The 16,729-nt window shown below is 51.8% G+C and overlaps 5 protein-coding genes across 5 annotated transcripts; 2 read left to right on the top strand and 3 right to left on the bottom strand.

The window, feature by feature from the left end:
- Nucleotides 1–2,130: 2,130 nt before the first annotated feature.
- BO97DRAFT_438399 (putative C2H2 finger domain protein) lies at nt 2,131–5,796 on the bottom strand (the record flags this gene model as incomplete). Its single annotated transcript, XM_025697912.1, has 2 exons — nt 2,131–5,174; nt 5,211–5,796. The coding sequence occupies 2 exons, from the start codon at nt 5,794–5,796 to the stop codon at nt 2,131–2,133; spliced, it is 3,630 nt and encodes a 1,209-aa protein (XP_025546599.1).
- Nucleotides 5,797–7,372: 1,576 nt separating this feature from the next.
- BO97DRAFT_251610 (uncharacterized protein) lies at nt 7,373–8,072 on the top strand. The gene is made up of 2 exons (XM_025690853.1): nt 7,373–7,629; nt 7,704–8,072. Exons 1-2 carry the CDS (start codon nt 7,482–7,484, stop codon nt 7,874–7,876), a joined length of 321 nt encoding a protein of 106 aa, XP_025546598.1. The 5' UTR covers nt 7,373–7,481; the 3' UTR covers nt 7,877–8,072.
- Nucleotides 8,073–8,183: 111 nt separating this feature from the next.
- BO97DRAFT_251717 (uncharacterized protein) lies at nt 8,184–9,220 on the bottom strand. Its single transcript, XM_025690854.1, has 2 exons — nt 9,186–9,220; nt 8,184–9,104 (listed from the first exon to the last, which is right to left on the bottom strand). The coding sequence occupies exon 2, from the start codon at nt 8,886–8,888 to the stop codon at nt 8,268–8,270; it is 621 nt and encodes a 206-aa protein (XP_025546597.1). The 5' UTR covers nt 8,889–9,104; nt 9,186–9,220; the 3' UTR covers nt 8,184–8,267.
- Nucleotides 9,221–13,891: 4,671 nt separating this feature from the next.
- BO97DRAFT_378510 (putative NADH-ubiquinone oxidoreductase 178 kDa subunit) lies at nt 13,892–14,869 on the top strand. Its single transcript, XM_025693117.1, has 3 exons — nt 13,892–14,054; nt 14,210–14,454; nt 14,526–14,869. Exons 1-3 carry the CDS (start codon nt 13,938–13,940, stop codon nt 14,680–14,682), a joined length of 519 nt encoding a protein of 172 aa, XP_025546596.1. The 5' UTR covers nt 13,892–13,937; the 3' UTR covers nt 14,683–14,869.
- A 121-nt stretch (nt 14,870–14,990) lies between these two features.
- On the bottom strand, nt 14,991–16,572 carry BO97DRAFT_378506 (protein-histidine N-methyltransferase). Its single transcript, XM_025693116.1, has 3 exons — nt 16,194–16,572; nt 15,723–16,034; nt 14,991–15,664 (listed from the first exon to the last, which is right to left on the bottom strand). The coding sequence occupies exons 1-3, from the start codon at nt 16,350–16,352 to the stop codon at nt 15,029–15,031; spliced, it is 1,107 nt and encodes a 368-aa protein (XP_025546595.1). The 5' UTR covers nt 16,353–16,572; the 3' UTR covers nt 14,991–15,028.
- Between the last annotated feature and the right edge of the window lie 157 nt (nt 16,573–16,729).

Here is a 16,729-nt window from a genome sequence, read left to right as displayed (position 1 = left end):
CATGATTAACCAATAAGTTACTCAACTGATATTAGTTAGTCATTATGAACAGTTCCATCACAATGCCAATTTTCGGCACCGTGAATGATCTCCAGACTAAGTTCGTACTAGACTAGCTCAACTCCTGCAGGATGATCGCCCAATGAATCTCAGCATGAGAACGACCGGTTTGCCCCGTCTCAAACTGATGCGACGGTGGAAGGTTTGGATTGAGGGCAGCACCTCGCCAACACTCTCCTGGGCAGTAATCGATCGGTATACTCCGAAGGGGGGGGGGGGCTGAGACTGCAGCGAGGGAAGGGAAGCAATCCGAGAACCAAACCAGCCGGATAGTTCGGTAACCATGCCTCCGCTTCACCAGCTTGAAAGAAGCAGGACAGGAATAGAGGCCGAAGTGCAGTATGTAAGGGATCATCACGCGGATGGACGCGGGGATGGGGATGGGCGGCCCATGCCGACAGATGTACCGCTATCGAACACGAATGAGTGAGTTACTGACTGAATACGAATCACCAGAGCCGGGAGAGGTATGCTGGGTGATAAATTAGCCCTCATTCGGACTAGAGGTGGCTGTGCCTGTAAGGAGAGGGTGGTTCGTCTCTCACCCACGCATCGGGCTCCTCTCTGACAGGCGCATCCTCCAGGTTCCTTTCACGCGACAGCCTAAGAGAAACCGAATACGACTAGCAATCTGAACGGCTGAAGGCTCCGATCGAGAGGACGTTCTATGATCTTGTTTTCCCCATCTGGAGGATCACCCACCACTCGGCCCGGCCCTATCTATCCCTAAAGATGAACTGCTGCGTTGACTGTTCAGCTACTGGTGATCTGCACCTGGTAAGCTGACTCCGCTTCTGGAAAGCTTTAATATCTTAGTTTATCTTGTTGTTCAGCGTAGCTGCTGCCGCTGCTTCCAATATCATTATTCTTCTTTTTTCATAGGGTCTACAATCTGGTCAACATTCAATTCGACAAGTAGGCACGAAACCCACGTTACCTCAAATTGCCCGCCCTGAAACTCGCCTATCGCCGCTCTCGTATGGCACATTCCGTAGTCATGAGTCAACAACGACTTGAACGACAGCATCGCATGTCTCTGTTTCGGTCGGCGTTGATGGCCTAAATTGTCAATCCTAGGCGAGCTCGGCTGCTGTGCAGCCATTGCATTCTTTTCCGGCCAGTCAGAAACAATACTCGGCCAAACCTGGGACTAAGCGAGCTGAAACTGGCCAGCAAGGTAAGAAGAGGATGCTGCAAGTCCGGACCTTGTGCCCCCGGACTGCCCTCGCCCGACGGCACATCTGCCAAGCTTGGTGAAGCAGATCAGTGATTCAAGTTTACTTCCTCTTTATTTTTATTTTTATTCTTATTGTTTTTTTATTTTTTATTTTTTGTTTTTTTTCCCCTACTTTCTTCCCCCTGGCCCAGCCCGGCGTTGACAGGTCGGTGGGACAGCAGCCTACGCAAGTTTGCTCACCCGCCCTTGAGCAAACTACCTCCCTTTTCCCCCTCCTCCCTTCTTTGAGCCGAAAGCCCGCTGCAGTGTGCCGTGAAGTCGACTTGCGACGTGCATCTTTCCTCGACCCAATCACAGCCGTGTGACCAATTGACAATTTAAGGCCATACCTGCAGTTTGCATATCCAGAAGCTAAGCGACGATCAAGTGCTACATAAGCAAGAACTCCGTGGTCCTACCCATAAATGGCGCGTCACATAGCCATTGTTGACATTTAACGTTTATGGTTGCTGTCGGGTTGAACCGCAACTCAAGGAAGGGGTTGTCTCAGAACCCTGTTGAGCATAGCTTATACGGAAGATAGGCTTTTTGTGTCATGGCATGCCTACAATATTTTGTACAAGGTATTTCGACCAACATCAATATGGCAGAAACATCTCAAAACAGTGAGAATAGCGACTCAAAGGTGGGTATCCCAATGCCTCCCACCGATCAAACAACACCAGAAATAGAAATCAAAATGTTTATGGAGGGCGACTTCTGCAGCAGTGCTGCGAATCTTAAACGTTGGCTCACAAGCTCTCTTCCCGAGTGTAGGTACGATCTAATGTGAACTCGAGGGATGAGACTGGCAGTAGCTGTCTCCTTCCCATTCTCCGAGCTTCAGGCAGTTTTCATAGCTGCTCGCCGTAACCTCCACGGGCAAAAGGATAAGTCTGGGTCATGGATCCTAAAAGGCCATGCCGGTTTTCCGCAGACGGCGAGGAGTACACTGAGCTCTGCGCAGCAAAGGTTGGCTGCGATTCCGTGGGTGACATGGTCCACCTGTACGAATCTTGCAACACACTCGATTCAGGGTTGACGACCCTTACCCGAGGGCCAGTGTTGAAAGGGGGTGGGTACGTAACCGAATTCTGGTGGGTGGCCATGAAGCGCGACTGATCTGCAGTTCCCTCCGGCAAGCTTGAGAAGTGACCAGCAGGCGGCATTTCATGGTACGCGTCAATTGACTCAGGCTCTGCAAAGATCCATCCGCTTGGCATGGTCATCGGACTAGGGGAACATATAGGGTTGGAAGCCATCAGAGACTCCCCAGAATTCTGCCGATCAGCATTATTGCTGGCATATGGTGCCTGCGTGGCGTTCATCGTCTCGTCTGAGCAAGTAATGTCCATGCCGTTTGACTGTGAGGGAAAGGGGGTTGATTCGTGCGAGATCGACAACGGCTCCGGCCCGTAAGTATTTGGCTTACCGTTCGCACTGACACTGCCATTGGGCGACAAATCCCTCTCATTTACAAGCCCTAAGACAGGCATAGCGATTTGTTCCATGTGTTTAGCCAAGTGCACGGTGAGCTTTTTCCAGCTGCTACAAACATTTCCACAAAACCGGCATGGCTCATCCTTCGGACCTCTTGGGGTGTCATGTCGGCACCCTTCCACAAGCTCCCAAAGCTGCTCAATCTCATGCTCGAAGTTGCTGTCCTCTCGTGCGTCCTTCGCAAGAGTTACTGAGTCATTTCGCTTTCTACCGGAGCCTGGGTTCCTCGCTTTTTTTATCTTCGGCTCTGGCATCTTATGCTCCCGAACGAGGTGCTGCACGAAATTGTCTTTCCGATAGCAAGTATGGTGGCAATCCGGAACGGTACACGTCCACCACTCCAGCTTCCGGTGTCGCTCGCTTTCGTGTCGAACCCAATCTGCCTTGCGCTTGAACGATTTGGGCTCAGTGCAGTGAGGAAAGGTACAAGTAAATGGCTGGACATCTTCGTGGACATGCTTGGTCCAGTCAGATGGCTTTTGGAATTTCTTCACTTGGAAGCAAATTGGACACTCAAATTCGGCGGGCAACCGTTTCACGGGCGGCAAGGGCACACCCGAAGGAAACTGTGCCGCAGTCACTGTGCTTTCCCCTGGCTTTTGAGCATCGTCATCAGCCTCATTACGGGCCGAAATGTTAAACTGCGTGTATGATGCGTCCGGATCGTTGGCGGTCACACGGGGTGCAAAAAGCTTAGCCTCGCCGCCTTGTGCAAAGCAGAAACTTCCCGATGCGCATTTCTGTGCCCCTAGATCCCGAAGATGGTTCTGTTTGCTGTCGACTAATTTGCGATACCGACGAAGCTGTTCCTGAGCGAAGCGCTCCACTAATGCCGGAGGTAGCCGGGGATTGAGTTCGGTGATCTGGGACTTGAAACCGTCAAGCGTTGGTACTGGTAGGCGGGACTGCACCGGAAACTGCATCACCAAGCCCTTCTCGCCAGGCAAGTCATCATTTTCATCGTCAGCGTCGTCAGTGGCCTGGCCCACTTTAGGCGCCCCTTGCAGATGGACACCGCGGTCGATCACTCGCGGGGAGTATCCGATGTTAGGAACAGGAGGTCCACCATGACTCGTCATCAAGTCAATCAAGCCGGGTGACGACGCTCTTGGCAGCTCGCTTCTACTTCGTCCACGTCCCTTGAATGTTGGCCATGGGCTAAGCGTCGAATTTGGTGAGGCAACTCGCAATGAATCCTTCCCTCCGATGGCAGCCATCTGACCGGCGATTGCAATAACGGCACCACCAGTGCTCAGGCTGGGAGACCGAGAACGACCAAGGCTTAATTTTCGATGGGGAAAACTGTCCTTCCTCATTGGAGGGCTGGTCAACTCATCTCCCTTGCCGGCACTATCGGCGCTTGGAGACATGATTGATAAATCCGAGAGCCGCCTCTTGAGGTGGTGAGAAGGGTTGCGGGGTAGATACTTGCGAAGGCTGCTTCTTCTTTCATGCTTCCTATTCTTACCATTGCTGATAGACAGACTCTCGAAGGAGCCGCCGGGGCCAATGACACTGTAGACGTCAGCATCTAACAGGTGTCGTGTGCCCCAGGTAGCCGCACGAGATGCACTGTCGAGGTCTTTTGCCCGTCGTTGGTACTCCACCATCGCTGCGCTAGAGCTCTGAGGCTGCACACGGGTCGAGCGAGGAGCTGAGTCACAATCGGTGTCCTGCCATGGCGGCGCTTTTAAGAACTGATGGGGTGATGGATCTTCGTCCTCGAGCCTGTCCTGCTCGGTGCTGGGTAGGGTCTCTAAACCTTCCTTTGCCCGCTCTGCTTCATTTGCATTGATTGCAGGCGAATCGGACGTGCTTTCATCACCGGACCGATAATCACTAAGCTCTCCATCACTGCTCTCGTGGAGGAGAAGACCAGGACCCGGAACAACCGGCTCCAGAAACTGGGATTTCAGGCTGAAGTGATCTTGCTGAAGAGAAGGGTCGCCGGCACTTTTTGCCCTGCGTCGGACGCCAACATGGCGCTTCCGACCCCTGTCGAGGGGAGTCTCATCTTCTGCGTCACTGTTTGCAGCGCTGACTGAGGCCGACCATGACTGGATATCAGCATTCTTCTCTTCCAATCGTCTCCAAGCTTCCAACTCATTTGGGCTGGATATGTAGATATCAGCTCGGGATGGCGGTTCAACACCAGCCTGGCCTGTGCCCGCATTCGGCAGCCACGATCCATTGTGCGTCCGGGTTATCGGTGAGTAACCTGGGCTGAGACCAATAATCCTTTCCCTTGAGTCTTCAGGCTCCGAGTCGGTGGCCGGGCCATCGGGTGTGAGATGTGTGGACGACAGGCTTCGCCGCCGCCCAATGGGAGAAGCATCTCTGGCCGGCGAGTCTCCCCTGGAGTAACTTTCAATCTTGACAATGGGACTTCGTGCTCGGGCTGAATCAGGGCCTATCTGCACGCTCAAGCTCTCACTTGGTGCGTTCGTGTTCAATGAGAGAGGCTGGGGAGTGCGCGATGTGGCACCCAGCCTGGTCTCATTTTGGACACTACTCGATTCTAAGAAAATGTCCGAGTTGCTGGTCGTCACCATCTGTGATGGCTCTGCAGTGCTTTGGGAGGAGGTTGCACCATTCCCCACCGGTTCGGGGCCCGGCACACTCGGCGCCAAGGCGTGATCATGCTGCCAGACACCCAGCCCGAGTTTGCCGTCCACGGCCAGTCGCGCAGGTATAAGATCTGCACTCGGGGATGCATGCGCACTCAAATCGCTGGAAAAATCGTCCGTAGGGCTAAGAAAGTCCGAGTATGATGCCTCCGGGCCCTCGTTGAGAACTTCAAGGTCTTCATTCTTGTGAATCTGTACAAATAAAGGTGATGCGGGAAGTGTGGCGCCATGGTCATCTTCGTTGGCTGGCGTTAACCTTATAGCAGACGATTTAAAAGAGGCCTCATCGGGGTCCACAGGAGCTGAAAGATAGGGGTCAGAAAAATTGGCATCGTGAAAACTCATGCCAGTGGGCGAGTCATCCTGGACGAGCTGAGGTGACAGGGCGGACATTTTGGCAGCCACACCCGTTACGGGCAGAGTGGTGCGAAGTCAAAAAGCTTGGCTTATTGAGACGGTGCTGATCTTAACTCTGAGCCTTCTTGAGATGTTCAGAATGCTGAGGTGAGTGAATGGGGGAAAAAAAAAAGAAAAAGTGTGGCTTCTGCTGCCTCATATAATATTGGCTCAGGGGAACCGTACTAGACGCAAAAAGCTGAGTAGTATCGTCCGCGATAGCATGTCTATAGAATCATGGCCGGATCGGTGAGAAAGCAATGGTGGAGGTGAGAAACTAGGAGGTTGAGGATAGTCGCCGTACGGAAAATGACAAGAAAGAGAGCGGAAAAGAACCGAATCGAGAGAACGAAAATCAGCTTATGCGAGTGCTATGCGTGCATCGAAGAATGGCGGGCGAGTCAGCCGTAGGAAGTAGAAAGGCGCCAGGAACACGGCCAGGATTCAGGATTCGATGGCCCGCAGACAACAAACAAAGGTGTAATTAGGGGATTGTGGGGTTACTGAAGAAGAGGAGTGATAAAAGAACGGGTGGAGGGGTAAGAAGAGTAAGAAATAATCAAGCAAGTTGCGCACAAGAGCCCTGCGTGTAGACTAAGTATGAAGCTCCAGGGATAAGGTAATAATGGAAGTACGTAAAGAGAGGGAGGGAGGGGGGATGAATGAGGATAAGAATACCTAAACTAAGGTCTGGCGCTAATCGTGCCCCAGTGACAAGCGGCTCTTTGCGACACGGGCGGACGAACCACCAAGAAAGGAAAGGAGAAGAGGATCATAGATGGAGTGACCGAATAGAGAGTGAGAAAGATCAATTAGTCTGAAGAAGACGGGGAAAAGGGGACTTTTAAAGGGAAAAAGAGAGTTGATGTCACTCAGTAAGAGAAGAAGTAGAAGGGAAAAGTGCCTTGCACTCACTCACTTGCCCACTGACTGAGCCACAGTGAAACTCAACTTAAGGTGGAACAGGTAAGAAAAGGGGAATGGATGGATGGATGGATGATGATGATGATGATGGATGATGGGGATGATTGTAAGCCGCAAAAATGATAAATAACTAGCCAAGACCAAGTAGTCACCACCATGTTGTTTCCAAGTAAGATTGCGCAGTGCGGCGAGTGGTTGTTGGATTGCAATTGAAGTTGTTTGGGGATCCTTAACAAGAACCATGGTTGGAAGGGGGAAATTCTCAGGGCTGTTCTTGCGGCCCCACTTGAAGAGGGTCTGTTCATTTCGTTGATTCTTCACTCTGTCACTTCTTCTGTTCTGCTGTCTTTCAAGGCTTCTTCTTTCTGTCTCTCTTTCAGCAAGCAGTCCGGACTGTTCCATAGAGAGAATCCTCATCGCGGTGGTTCCGGATCTACTCAGCCTCGTTCCAAAGCCCCCCCCCTCCCCTTCATTTCTCAGCCCTGTCAATCTCTTCCTCCCCGGGTGCTGCGCCCCAACCCACATGGTACTTGAATCCATGATCACTGTAAATCTTTCCTAACTCGCGTCAATTTTTTTCCTTTTTCACCGGGCGCCAGCCTTTTCATGATCAACGTACTGAACAATTCCCCCATACTCGTCCACAAAGACTATCTTCCGCCTGATAATTAAGCCATTTGGCTAGTCAACTACTCAATCTTACTAGTACTGTACCTACACGAGCGTGCTCGGACTCCTGAGCGATCCCAACTGACATCATGTCTGTGGCTGTGCTTATATCTACTCTCGGCATTATGGGGGCGGATGGGTCGAGAATTAAAGTAAACGTCTCATCATCTGATCCACACTCACCCGTCTCTCTCTTTTACCTTCCCATCTCCGACACGAGAAGCACAAAAAGAAAACGTAAGACAGTGATTCATTCCTGGTCGTCTCATATGCACATGGTCAACATTAGTCTAACAATACACATAACACAGGTAGATGCATGGGAGCCAGCCTCTGGAAGACCCATAAGGGCAAGGATAGTACATATTGTATCATGTCGACGGACAATCGCTCAGCTCGCTCAACTAGCACGGAAAACAAACATAAACCCCAAGAAACCAGCAATGGCAGCGTTCAAGCAGAGAGAGTGAAAAGAGATGATTGACAGAACATGCTCCTCGGAACATGGGAAGGATAGAGAGAATACAGTCAAGAGAAATAAGGTAAAAGGTAATGCAAGTCTCCCCAAGCGCAGCGGAGAGCTATTTGGAAAATATGTCGAGCAGGCATATGGTGGACAAAGGAAACCCAGATCCTTCCAAACGAGTGTGGGGAATGCTAAAGACTTTCATAGCCTCATGCACCGTGCCTAGAATAAACAAGAACTGAACCCTCAAAACAGTAGAAAATAAGATGGCAAAGAAGAGAGCAAGGCGCCAATAATCAAACAATTATATTAGTTGTACTTCCCCTTTAGTGGCGCATTGTAGTCCGCGTGCTCACGCCGCGATGATTCCGAGTGCACCATTCATGTCTTCCCTGCCTCACTTGCACCTCTAGGGGGAAGATACATTCCCTTCACGATGTAGGGATTCCCGCGAACCACGGCGCGAAGATTCATCCCCACTAGCCAAGGCGTCGGTGGACTTCTTTGCTAACTCTTGTAGTCGAGCCATCACCACAGGAGAATCAGAGTACAGGACGCACCCCTGAGAGTAGGTGCAAGGATGAGACTTCTCCTCTTCTCCGATAAAGTCTTCATGAGCAGCTTCGCGAGTGATACGGGGGAATGTTCGGAGTATGACATGACGGGTCGGGTCCTCCTTGGAGCTCAGAGTGCCTTCCTTGGGAGTTCCATATTCCTCCCAATCATCGTTGGGAACGATATCAGCGTCGGGTGCTGGTAGCGAGGCCAAGATGAGCTCTCGCTCAACCCGCGCCAGTCGCCAGGTTTCGGCTGCCAATTTTACGATTTTCCTCACGCCAACTAAGAGCGCATCTAGGTTCCGGGGATCTGCAAAGTGTTTAAGCTGATCGATGATCTCATCAACGATGACTGCTGCGACCACATTGATCGACTGCTTGGCATCGGATGTAGTGTAGGCTGCCTTAAGCGTTTGCTGTCTCCAGAACGCTTCGCGTCGCACAGACTTACGCCGGATGTCCATGGAAAGCATCTGGAAGAAAGTGTCCGCCTTATCGTATCGTCTGCCGAGGGTAAAGAGGAAAGGGTGGAAGATTCGATAAGTGAGTGTCTTGGAAACGACATGTTGAACATAGGCGGAGCGTAATTCACGCGAGGCCGGGGTGTTATCAAGGAACGATGGCAGCTCTGGTGGAAGCTTGGATAGGATGTCCTTGGGAGGATCGATTGGAAGGTACGAGAAGTGCTCCTTAGACAGGGAGACGATAAGACGAGAGAGCTGGCCGAAGCAGTCCAAACTAGATTTCGGAATTTTTATCAGAGCACGTACATTTATAGCGTTATCAACATGACATCATCATCATCATCATCATAATCAGTCTATAGAAAATGAAGCAACATAGGAAAGAAGAAAACAAAAGATTGTGGATCGGTCTGGTTCATGCAAGAAGAAAGGAAAAGAAGGAGAGATGCAGACGTATCGTAAAGGTCAGATGCAAGTATCGCGTTGGATAGGAAGTTCAGATCACCATAAGAAATGAGAAGAAAACACATGATGAAAACATTCTCTGAACGAAAGTCGGGTACTAAAACATGTTCTCAATGCACTAGGTCACTTACAAGAAAGAATCACCCTTTGTGCTCTTGAGGTCAGTGGCTTCTCCAAGGCTGTGTAGGGTCTTTCTCAACCTGTCGCAATCCTTGTCCAGATTGTCGATTGTGAGGCGCATATTCTCCACTGCGTGCTGGAGCTGCTTCTCCTTGACAGCAACATCCTCCTCTAATTTCTTGTTGTCGCGCTCGAGGTTTTCGATTGTCTCGGTCTTCTCCGCGATTTGTTGCTCGAGAGAAGACTTCTCATCCGCCCATTGCTGCTGCTGATCCGCAAAGTCCTTCTCCATCTCAGCCACTTTCTCTGCGTGGCTATTGTTGAGATTCTCGACTTCGCTAGCGTGCGCTTGGTGGGTTTCTTCCAGCTCCTGAGCATGGCGTTCACAGGTATCTTCCAATTCCTTTTGCTTGTCGGCGAGCTCGGTGGTCCTAGTCTCTAGTTGCTCTTTGGTGGAGGTCAACTCAGTCACCTTGGAGTCGAAGTCAGCCTGCAGGGCGTCATGCGCTTCCTGCATCTGCTGCTTTTGGTTCTCGTAATCGTTCTTCATCCCCTCCTGCTGGTCAAGCAATTCTCGTTCGCGTGCTGCCAGGGCTTCTGCTGCTGCCTTCTCGTCCTCCGCCTTGATCTCTTCGAAAAGCTCGGTCAACTCTTGCTTTTGAGTTGCAAGAGCTTCCGCCTTCTCTTCTCTGGCCTTGTCCATGTCTCGCTCATAGGTCTCGTATGCCTCCTTCAAGCTATTGTCGAGTGACTCGACCTTATCCTCAAGCTCGGCTTTGGATTGGGTGAGCTCCTTGTTGGAGTTCTCGAAGTCAAGCAGTTTCTCTTCAAGGTCTTTCTGCTTCTCATCGAGGTTTCCCAGCTCCATGCGCAGCTCATTGATCGTGTTTTTGAGCCGGGTGGATTCTTCGGCACTCTCATTCGCAGCTTTCCGCATCTGGTTTTGGAGTGCCTCAATGTAGAAGTCCTTGTGCATCAAGGCTTGCTCATGTTGAGTCTCCATTTGCTTGAACTCGGCCTCCCTTGCCTGCAGCTTTCCCTTAGTGTTCTTGTAGCTCGAAAGCAGTCGGCCGATGTCCGGGATAGCGTCCTGGATTCTCTGAAGAAGCTCGATCGGTTCTTCATGTTCCGGAGGGGAGATAGTACCCCCCTTTCCATTGAGACCATGCCCATTGGCAAAGCCCAGGTCGCGCAACATCTGAAAAGAAGCTGCTGAACCCGGATCTATGGAGCCTCGAGGTGTAGGATGTACGTTGGGGGATGGCTGATAGTAGGCATATTGGGGTAAGTACCCATTGGCGCTCATCATAGGCGAATGGTATGACGGAGGATAGGCAGGCATGGACTGCAACGGCACCCTTTGCCCCATTGGTGGCGGGGCCGACTGCGGAGACATGACGGGCGACATGTGGCCCCGTGCCAGCGGACTGCTGATCTTCGGAACGGGGGATGCGGGTTTGGCGACCGGAGAAATGTGTTTCTGAACTGGAGAGATTGTTTTTGCCAGAGGAGACGCTGTCTTCTCTCCGGGAGACGACGGTTGCGCCATGGGTGAGGTGGGTTGAAATACCGGAGACTCGGCTGGCGGTGTAGGGAAAGCATCCTGCTGGTCTGGCAGAGCAGGCTCCTCTACTGGCAATTCAGTTTCAGCCATCGGTGAGGTATACTGTTGTACAGGCGGAGCCGCTTGCGGGACGGGCGAAAGGGCACGTGGTGTAGCAGCAGCGCTTTGCGGAGCAGGCGAAACGGATTTGAAGGATGGGGACGCAGCGGGAGGAATCGGTGAAGCTGCTTGAGGAATAGGAGAAGCAGGCTTGTCAGCGAGTGGAGTCGATTCCTCGGGGATCGAGTCGGATTCAGGAATAGGTTGAGCGAGCTCTGCTTCGGGGAAGGACCCAGACATTGCAGGGTTGTGCAAATCGGCGGCAGGATCCGCAGCGTCAGCGTAGGCAGAAGCTGCCACGGACCGATCCTCTATTGGCGCAGGAGATTCCAAGGGTTCTGAAGGTGCTGGGACAAATGTGGGTTCGAGCGGCGTTTGTGGTGCTGTCACTGGGTTCTCCTCCGTGAGCGCTGCAGTGCCAGTAGGTTCAGCCAGACTTTCGCTATTTTCGTAACTCCCTTCGGCCCCTACTGCGTGGGGTTCCGACGAGCCTACTTCCTCCCAAGCTGGCTTTTGTGGCTGTTCAAGACTGTTCTGTGCATCGTTCACGTTCGGCTCTTGGCTGGGGGCAGGCTCCGAACTGGTTGGCTGATCAAACCAGTTCTCGTCACTCACCGAGGGCTGAGCTTGAGCCGCGGTTTCAGGGACCGTCGAGTGTTCCTCGACCACGACAGGTGATTGCTCCAGTTCCGGTTCTTGATGTGGCACCGACTCTGGTTCTAATGCAGCTTCTGCTACTGTTTCAGAGCAGTGCTCCGCCTCTGCTGTGTGCGATTCGACGGCAGCTTCGGCTTGCGGATGTTCTTGTTCGTACTGCTGCTGTTGCTGTTGCTGTTCTTCAGGCTGTATGTCGTGCTGTACCTGCTGTTGTTCCGAAAGTTCTGGGTGAGGTGTCTGTGGTTGTTGGTCTTGCCAGTCTACTTCTTGCCGTTCTTGTTCATGACTGGGAGTCACAGGTTGAGAGAGTTCCTGCTGTTGGTCCTGCTGTTCGTCGATAGATAGCTCAGGGTGAGGTGTCTCCTGTTGATTAAGTTGTTGTTCGTCTTGTTCTTCAATAGCGGCAGGCTCGGGCTGAGGTGTCTGGGTCCCAGAGGCCTCTTGACTCTTGCTCTTCTTATTCTTTTGTTTGTTACCGGCCCCTTTGCCGTTCTTTTTGGCCATGGTTGATAGTGGTGCGTGCCCAAGTTAGAAAAGTAAGGCTGACAGACGTGTTCCCAGTAAGCTGGAAACTTGATTCTGTCAGTAGAGACTCGATTGGGTGAGGGTGGGTTTAACAGTGTACATTTGCAGGCGCGTTCGGCGGTGTCAAGTTATATTCCGACTCTGTATAGGTACAGAGCGAACGCAAGGAACCGAAATTGGTCAATCTAGAAGCGTGGGCGATCACACGATCAGGCAGAGTTTCTCGGTGGCAAAATGGAAGAAAAAGGGATATTAGGAAAATAGGAGAATTAAGACGAGGAATTAGAGAAAGTGCAGGGAGTGGGCACAAATGGGTGTCATACACGAGACAGATGACTGGGTGTCAGATGGCAGCTTCGCCGGCGGGCAGACAACTCCGGAATGCCAGGATGACTTTCCACACGCTGGCTCTTAAAATAGTTGGGATGCTGGGAATTGGGGACCAAAGAGAAGAGGGACGTGGAGGAAATTTCGGCCAGCTAATAACCGGTTCTACGAAAGGCCCAAACAGGGAAGAATCGCATGGTGCGAGAGTCATTTCATCCAGCCTCAGGGGGGCTGGGCAAGGCGTCAAACGGACCGAACCTTAGAGGACGATTGATACCCATCATCAGACCGTGAATATGGCGGCCAACTAGGCAGGAGAAGCAAGCGTGCACTGCACACCTCTGAGAGGGGGCAAAGAAAGGAGTCAGAAGGGTGTGGACCGAAGCATTGGAGATCGGACTTGTGCCAGATCCAATCATCTGGCGCATTGGGCATCAAAGGCGCGATACTCGCGGTGGCCGGAGGAATCAGAAGAGGGCCGGGAGAAAGTGAGTAAGAACAAATTGCAATTCAAAGCTCGACAGCCTGAAATCTTCAAACACCGCCGCGGGGAAGGCAGGTAGTATGTGGGTGGGGTGTGGACAACGCTAACTACAGATCGATGACATGTCGCCCTTGATAACCAGAGGTTGCGGAATCCACATGATTTGGCAGAAGATGAAACCCAATTGACATCACGCTAAAGGCGAGCAGTGGGGAGCGCCATGTTGAAGTGAGGCAGTTAGCCATGCATCTGGGCCACCATTCTGGGTGCGGTGTAGATTCGCTGCTGACAAGCCAACGCAGCGACCCGCCAGTCCTCGGCCCATACACCTAAGGGGAGCCCCAGCCAGTCAGTGCTTCAACGCCGTTCGAGGGTTTCGAAGCGAAGGTTCCCTGATCCATCGGAACGAAGAGGGGGAGGGGGAGGTTTGCTGCAGGCAAGACGAGAGGTCCGAGGGTCACATTCGACCGACATGCACTTGTTAGGCTGTCAGAGACTGACAAGATGGCTTTGACAACAAAACAGCCTGATGATGATGATGATGGGTGGGAAGAAAGAGCCAAGGACAGTTTTACTGTACATACATACATACATACATACAACAAGTTCACCGCCCGCGGACCTGCCAGAATCACTTGAGTATTACAGAGGGCGCTAAGCCTGCTGAGGTAAGACTTCGACACGACGGCCCTAAGCCTGATCCAGTATCTATCACGTGATATCCGCCTCGAACCGCCATTCTGCGCTTTCAACCTCCCAGAAAGCCCAGCGACGGCATCGTGATTGTTCGGCGCTGCCAATTGTCTTCCTCCACACCATGTTCTTCGCCAGGCGATCGGTAGCTTCGGCGCGGCTACAGCTGCGGAATCAGCAGCCCCATCGATTTGGCTCTCATGCAGCTCACCACGCTGCCCCTGTGAAAGAGAGCTTCGGCGTACGTTCCCCTACCTAACGGTCCCCTCCAATGGGAGCGAACACCATCTGGCCTGCCCGCGATGGCTGCTAGGATCTTACACTGCAAGATCGCAGCATTGTTCCTGCTTTTCAAATGAGTCATGGGCTAATCCTGAGATCGACCAATCCCAACAGCGGAGTTTCTACGTCACCGTCGGCACCTTCGCTTCCTGCTACGTTATCTACCGCATCCACAAGGCCACTGAGGAATCCGGCTCCCAGTCCTGGATCGCCAACCTCATCCAGAAGTGGACTCCCTCGGAGCAGGTCTTTGAGCAGAGAAACGCCATCCGGACGGTGGCAATGGAGAAGGCTGCTCGCGACCGCCACTTGTTCGCCAGTCAGGGTCCCAGCGAGACCTATGGGTTGATGCAGCCCGAGTAAGTTTTCGCCATACCGCTTTCTGCCTGAAACCATTGTGGGCACTAACATTTGTCTTCCTCACTTGCAGGGTCAGCTTCCACCCCGTTCAGCCTTACAACCTCATACCCGGCGGCGATGCGGACATGAGCAAGGTCATCGCTCACTATGAGCACCAGAACCAGGCAATGGAGGAAGCCCGCGTTGCCCGGATGAAGAATGGCAAGGTTGTTTCTCTCTATGAATAGTTAAATTGAATTGATTTGAATTGTTTGGTCGCGAAACTCCGTCGGTAGACCTGGGAAGCACGACACGTTGTACATATAACAGGACAGTATTAAAAGGTTTCAATGTTTCTTTTCTTTTTCATTTCAGAACAATATTTTGATTGGCCTTTATTAAATATTCTTGGATGGCCGCAATGTTAGTCGGAAGTCTGAAACTATGTCCATCGTGGCTACCCTACGCAGGCCACCCTACTAGCTACCTTACTACGCAGTAATCATGTTCGCTTCCATGTCCGAGCCAATGAGAGTGCGTGTTTATCTAAGCGATGGCTGATTAGTATATCGTTCCAACATAGCATGACAACGATTATCCAAGCACAATCTCCAGAATTACTCTGCCAACACCTTCAGATTTGATATCCACTCGCTCCTGCACCGTCAATCCGCCGCCACTGACACCCTCAAGCACAGCAAGGAACTCGTCCACGCCACCACCCACACCGAAGTAAACCTTCTTCGCCGCTATCAAAGCCCTGCTTGGAACTCCCCCCTGCGCAGGCCGACGCAATAAGGCAACCAACGTTTCCGAAAAGGCCTGCAGCGAGGCAGGCGAGTAGATCGTCTCGCTCGCAAGGACCAACGCATCGCTTGTACTCTTTTCTCCGGACGAGAACACCAAATCCACAAACTCGGGCGACCAAGCGCCGGAGATAAACTCAATAGTGATGCCTCGTCTTTCCAAATCTTTCGTGAATCTCTCGACAAGCTCAGGGGTGATGTCTAGCTCCGCATCCTCGGTAACATCACATTCGGCAGATGGCGGGTTTCCCTGGGTGGCGGTGATATAGTTCCATGTCAGGAGCAGGTTCGGGAAAGTGACCAGACGGAGTACAGCGGAATTGTAGTCCGCGAATGTGAATTGAACCCTTCGCTGAGAGTTAGGTTCTACCGAAAGCAACTGCGCGAAAAGAGCCAATGATGGAATCGCAGTGCCTGCGCCCAGCTACCGATCGAGGAAAGTCAGCATGAGCAATGCGCTCGGGGGTTCGGGAATCACCCACCTCAATGAAGTGCTGATTCCTGTCGGTCCCTCCCAGTACATTGGCGTCGAGAAGCGATTTGGCCAGGTCCAGGGCACATTCCCAAGTCTTAAAGCCGCCCTCGTAGAAATTGGGTTTGATGTCGCCCTTTTCGAGGCCGGTAATCAGCTCGTAGTTATCTTCCCGATCTTCAGCAGTATCCTCTGCCATTAATTGAGTCCGGATGTCGAATACATCGCGGCGTGCAAGTGTCACTGAATTCCCTGAACTTCCATGCTGGGAAGTATGGATAGCAAGCTTGTTGTACGAGATTTGCGAGGGAAGAGATGAAATCTGCAGCAAGGTTAAACTTTGTCACACAGTTTAACATAAACCAAACAAGGGTTTTGACCGCAAGCTCAGGAACAATAGACAACGGAGTTCATGCGGTCTAAACATTCGGCTTTAAGCAACGCTTTGCAGCGCATTTGGCGGCGATGCTGGAGGACTTACCCACTCTGCCATATCATGACGCCTGGCTGGCACCAACTCGGGCAGAGCATCACTGACGCTTTTCCGAAAAGTGAAGTCCGCCTGATTGACTTCGTTGATCTCAGCATCGTCGACATCGATATCATCTCCCCCAAAGCCAAAGCTGAAAGCGGATGTCATGATCGAGTCAATTCTGGAAGTCAGCCGTCAGCTCTTGCTCTTACGGTTTGCTTTTTTCTGTGTAGAAAAGCGACGAAATAGAGCAAGCTTTCGGATGAGCAACGAAACAATTACACTGTTTCCTTCAGTCAAAACCAGGTGGGGTACCCTGTATAGATTGCACTGCTGGGGTACAGATGAGATCGAGAACCTTTAAATGTACGCAAATCCAAGAACCAACCTCCAAAAAGCTTATGATATGTATAAGAACAGTAGACAGTGCCCTCAAAGTGTTAAGGCCATAGCCACGCGAGGTCGACACCCAGCTCGAAGAAGCCTTGATCCTCTAAATTTTTCGCTGGCCACTGAGGAGATGACTAAGCATCTGGCATCGCCAG

Source organism: Aspergillus homomorphus, assembly GCF_003184865.1.
Source record: "Aspergillus homomorphus CBS 101889 unplaced genomic scaffold BO97scaffold_66, whole genome shotgun sequence".
NCBI lineage: Eukaryota > Fungi > Ascomycota > Eurotiomycetes > Eurotiales > Aspergillaceae > Aspergillus > Aspergillus homomorphus.
The sequence above is the reverse complement of the archived record's forward strand: the minus strand, read 5'-3'. Positions and strand labels throughout refer to the sequence as shown.